The 5,482-nt window shown below is 40.5% G+C and overlaps 1 protein-coding gene across 1 annotated transcript; it reads right to left on the bottom strand.

Moving 5' to 3' along the window:
• Positions 1-1,140: 1,140 nt before the first annotated feature.
• LOC144466827 (trace amine-associated receptor 1-like) lies at positions 1,141-2,351 on the bottom strand. Its single transcript, XM_078174236.1, has 2 exons — positions 2,176-2,351; positions 1,141-1,957 (listed from the first exon to the last, which is right to left on the bottom strand). The coding sequence occupies exons 1-2, from the start codon at positions 2,349-2,351 to the stop codon at positions 1,141-1,143; spliced, it is 993 nt and encodes a 330-aa protein (XP_078030362.1).
• Between the last annotated feature and the right edge of the window lie 3,131 nt (positions 2,352-5,482).

Here is a 5,482-nt window from a genome sequence, read left to right as displayed (position 1 = left end):
TTAAAAAAAACATGGCATCTCCTACCATCTGTACGCAGATGATTCCCAAATTTACATGTGAGAGGCAACCCTCTGTCAAACCTATGGTGTCAAACCTTGGTGTCAAAATGGACAATGCTTTTCAATTTGACAAGCAGATAAACGTAGTTAGTTCCAATTTTTATCATCTGAGGCTTCTTGCTCAAATTAAATCTGTGTGTGTCTTTTAATGATTTTGAACAAGTGATACATGCTTTTATTTCCACACGATTAGACTAATGCAGCACACTTTATGCTGGCTTAAACCAGGCCTCTGTTGCACATTTGCAGTTGGTTCAGAATGCTGCGGCACGGCTACTAACCGGAACCCGCAAGTATGACCATATCACTCTGATTCTGGCCTCTTTCCGCTGGCTCCCTGTTTGCTTCAGAATTGAATTCAAAATCTTATTGTTCGCTTTCAAATAGATACATGGTCTGGCGCCTCAGTACCTCTGTGACATTATTCATGCCAAGACTCCCCTAAGGTCACTGTGCTCCTGTGACCAGCTTCAAATTGAGGTCCCTATGACACAATTGAAACCAGAGGTGACAGTGCTTTTTCAGTTGCAGCACCTAAATTATGGAATGCACTTCCATCCCATGTCAGATTGGCTCCAACCCTCGACTCTTTAAAACTCATCTAAAAACCCACCTTCACACCTTGGCTTTTAATTCAAACAGAGTTTTGTGGTCTTTTGCCCATTCTTTTCTGGCTGTTGACTAGACGCTTGTGTTTCTTTGTTTCTGTGTTTATGTTTTTAGCAATTTTTGTGCACTTAATTTGTTCTGTTCAGCACTTTGGTAATCCCTGTGATTTGTAAAATGTGCTGTACAGATAAAGTGAATTGGATTGGATATCAGCTATAGCTATAAGATTACAACTGTTCCATAGGCAAGAGCTGCAGTGATCACTGTGTTGTGGTTGTCACTTGAACATTTCCACAGAAACAATGAAACAAACTTGAGGCCTGTCTTTCAGCAGCTTTTACAGCCTTGAAGTCTTGCGCCCTCGCTGACTTGACGTGATGACAATAGACATGTTGCAGTACAACTGAAGTCCATGAGAGCTCAATCTGCAAATCTAGTGGGGAGACACTTGGATTCAGCCACAGTCTCCCACTATAATATGTTGGCATCGCAGGAGTCAGGCTGACATATTTTAAATGTTACAATGAGCTTAATAGATTTTAAAAACCAGGGGTAGCAAAAAGCATAGATCATCGGGTTGAAACTAGAATTTAAATAGAACAGCCAGATTTGTATGGGCACAGAGGTCACGCCAAACAAGCTGTCCTGGCCTGCAAGAGAAGAAGAGAAATATGGGCAAAGGCATGTCAGAAACACAACTACAACCACACCGAGAGTCTTGGCTGCTTTCATCTCAGATTTCTTTGCATTTACTTTCACTGAACGCTGAAGTGTGACTGCTGCAATATGAGACTGCATGGCACGAGCCTGAGACACAGCCACCACAAATACTCTCATATACAAAACTATGATGACAGTGACAGGACCAATAAAGGTTAAAATGAGGTCAGCAACTCCTGCAATGTTGTTAATGACAACCACACACTCTCCTGAGCAGGAATTATACCTGCCTGGTTGTTTTAAGTTATCCATCATTATCAGACTGTTGTGTAGAACAGAACCAATCCAACAAAGGCAAATACAGATTTTAACTCTTGTCACAGTGACCTTGATGGAGTAATGCAGAGGGTCACAAATGGCTACATAACGATCAACTGATATGAGCACCACGTTTCCTACTGAGGCAGCAGTAATAATATAAGATAGATACAGATGCAGGACACACATGATGTCACCGAAGAACCAGCAGCTGACTGTGAGGAAAATCTCAAAGAACATGAAAAGGCCCGCGAAGAAATCTGAGACAGCCAGAGAGAGGAGGAGGAAGTTGGTGGTGGTGTGGAGCTGCCTGGATTGAAAGAGGGGCATTGTGTATCATTATTAGTTGTTGTACAATGAATTGCAATTCCACTGTGATATATAGCAGATATAATCCACAAGTAAAATGTAACAGCATTAGAAAACATCATGAACACGTCACTGTTCTGACAATGTCTATTTTCTTTTCAATGCACAATTAATTCCTGTATGTCTGTCGTTTTAATAAATGAATTAGTATTTTGCTACTTGAAGTGTGAGATAGAGATGATGACCAGCAGGTTGAGAATCACAGTGAGCAGAGAGATGAAGGAAAGGAGACTGAATATAAGCACAGTCTCAGTGAGTGAACGCTTTGGCTTCCTGCAGGAGGAGTTGAGGAGTTGTGGAAAGCAGAGTTCACTTTCTTCCAGAGTCTCCATCATCACAGATTATGGATCAGACAAGAGGCTGCTGAGCTCTGACCAAACCTCTCTCACATACAGCTGATTTATCACTTTTCTCCACTCCATCTCATCGTCCCTTCTGCCCTACAACAGGCGTGGCCAGTTGTGTCCAGCCAGTTACAAACTGAGCACCAAACACAGTTGTACCACTTTGGAAAGTTACATCACACACACTCATGAACTCCAAATTCTAGTAAGATGTAACAACTGTGAACAGCTTTCATGGGCATTTAACTCCCTTGACTCAGAGAAACTGACATTCCTTGTTTTTCTTAATCCCTTTGAAATCAGGTTTCACATGCAAGGCAGGAGGGAAAGATCAATTAATCTTTGTATTTCACATATTTCAGAATGTATATTCAGAGAAAAGAGATTTAACCTAAACACTCACAATTGACTGAGTTCCGCTTGTTTTGGGTTGGGATACTTCTATGCACTATCCTTTCCTCAGAGAGGATTTCAGTCTGTCCTAAGACAGCTTAATCATCTCCTTTTGAAATGCTGATTCATCAACTACCACTGGGACTTTCAAACAGTGAAAGGGTCGAAGACAAATGTTATTTGCAGTCTTATCCACATGGATAAGCATGCATATATCAAATTTCCTTAAGTAAGATATATGTACATATGACGTAAAAAAAAAAAAAAAAGCACATACATGAACACTCTTAGAATTAATGGTTCTCTATATAACTTTTAAGGGGTCTATACAGCAGTGGTTCCCAACTGGTCCAACCATGAGTCCAGATTTCTCCTTAGTTATTAGTTCAAGGTCAACACCATTTTATATATTCAGCATCATACTTGCATTTGGCCATGTCGTCAAGCTAGTTTTATGTCTCTGTCAAGTCATTGTCCATTAATCATTCAATGTACAGCAGGAAATGGCTCTTCAAAATAAAAGCTATATGCACCAGAAATTCACTGGACTTCAAATTACAGTGTGTATTTTACAAACTTTACACATTGGCGACTCACTTGCAGTTAATTTAGATTGGATCCGCAACCAACTTTTGGACCATGACCCACCAGTTAGGAACCACTGCTATATAGGTTTCTGCAGATATAAAAGGTTGGTACTCATTTAACATCCTCAAAAGGTTCTATATAGAACCGATTCAAGGGTTCATTAAAAAAATCCCTTGGGGTTCTTTTGTTGCCAAATAAAATGGTTCTATATAGAACCTTTTGAAGGTTTCATCAATATGCCAAACCTTTTATTGCTTTTTTGCCTTGGTTGGCCACATATTTTAATAATTCTGCAGAATTACCAGGATATGAAATTAATTCAATAATGCAATGCGCATACCAACCTAATGTAAATTGAAGAAAAAGAAAAGAGGGGTGGTTTCAACTTGACTGTATTGGTAATCAAGTAATAGTTGCACCATATTAAAACATCACTATAAACAATATGATTGATATTCTACATTACACTATATAAATCAAATATTACATTAAAACAAAACACTCCATGCACCCACAATAATTATAATATATCAGCATTACATATGAAATACAAATACCTCTGGACTATCCTCACCATTTGAAATGACCAATACATATAAGTAAATAGAGTGACAGATTAAAATGAACCATCAGAAACAGCACTGGAATAAACACTTTTCTTACCATTACCTAGTTTGAAAAAGCTAGAGTGAAAAAAAGGGTGGTGTGTTTTCCTCAAGCTCAGGTCCTCTACCAGAGACCTAGGAGTTTGCGGGTTCTGAGCAGTATCTTAGCTGTTCCTAGGACTGTGCTCTTTTGGACAGAGACCTCAGATGTTGGACCTGGAATCTGCTGGAGCAACTCTCACAGTTTGTGGGTGCTCAAAATAACACTGGCACCACTGTTGCCTTTGGTTCCCACATCGTCCTTGTCAGCGTAGATGTTGGGTTTCGAAGCATCCATATATTCCACAACCTCTGCATGTAGCCCCTCTCGCTGGGGTTACTTGAATAGTAGCATTCCAATAGGTCCATATTCTCTGCTCTAGTCCATCTAGTCCATCTATGTCTTGTTCCAGTAGCCCATTTCTCATAAGGTTGCCCTGGTTCCTCAATAACGGACACAGACCTTGCTGACCACGAGCGATGTCTGAACCAATGTGCACATACCTAGATCGGAAGTTGTTGAAATCCGCTGCCCGGGCAATGCCTTGCGGTGTCAGAATCCAACAAAAACCTGACTTTCACCCAGGAGAGATTCTAAAGCAAAACCCTGTTCTTTTTTCCGCAACCCAACCACGTGTTTATGTCGCTAAACCTAAAAACATGTTTTTATTGCCTAAACCCAACCATGTGTTTTTGTAGTTGAAGGGAAAAAAAACGTCAAGTCACATTGTTGTACCAACTTAGTGCATTTATATTGAAAGAGACTCAGTACGTTTACATGGACAGTTTAATTCCACTTTCATTCGGAATGAAAGGCCATTCCGATTAAAAGTGGTAATGTAAACGGTCATTCCAATTGAAAATTAAATCTGATTAAAGGGGGTGGTTTATTCTGTTTGTCATTCCGAATGAAAGAATTTTGTGTGCATGTTTACAGTCATTCCTCTTTAAGTTCATTCCGGTCTTTCCGCTCATGCTCGTTTCCTTGCCCTTCTGGTGCCATGACGTATATAGCGTGCATAGCAACGGGCTGAGATAGAGCAGTCAGACTCGTTGCACTCACCGGTTTCCATTCGCCACAGCACGGTCTTCTATCTCCCTTCTTCAACCTTCTACCTCCCTTCTCCTCCTCAACAGACGAAGCATTAGCAGAACAAGGTTGTTGTCGTACTGCTGCTTCAAGAATATCAGCAAAACAAGCCTGAAAAAGGCACTAAGAACGGCGTCGTCAAGCATCTTGTTATTCGGAGCGAAGACTACAGTGTTTTCTTCCGGTAAACGTAAACACGTAATATCCGCCCCGCCCCCTATCCAATCAGAAACCTTCCCTGCCCCAAACCTTGCGTGGACCCGAATAAAGGCGATTAAACTGATCTCCGTGTAAACCCTCATTGGGAATGAATATTTCTCATGTAAACTACCTGGAAAGACTTTAATTCCGAATGATTTCATTCAGATTTATTTCATTCTGAATGAGAAGCCATCATGTAACCGTAC

Source organism: Epinephelus lanceolatus, chromosome 14 (genome assembly GCF_041903045.1).
Source record: "Epinephelus lanceolatus isolate andai-2023 chromosome 14, ASM4190304v1, whole genome shotgun sequence".
Lineage (NCBI taxonomy): Eukaryota > Metazoa > Chordata > Actinopteri > Perciformes > Serranidae > Epinephelus > Epinephelus lanceolatus.
Note: the sequence above shows the minus strand (reverse complement) of the source record. Positions and strands in the feature narration are given on the sequence as shown.

Excerpts from the sequence above, each read along its gene's own strand:
- LOC144466827 (XM_078174236.1), bottom strand. The coding sequence starts at position 2,351 with ATGATGGAGACTCTGGAAGAAAGTGAACTCTGCTTTCCACAACTCCTC. Across the intron at positions 1,958-2,175 it reads ATCTCTATCTCACACTTCAA|GCAGCTCCACACCACCACCA; the intron begins GTAGCAAAATAC and ends CTTTCAATCCAG.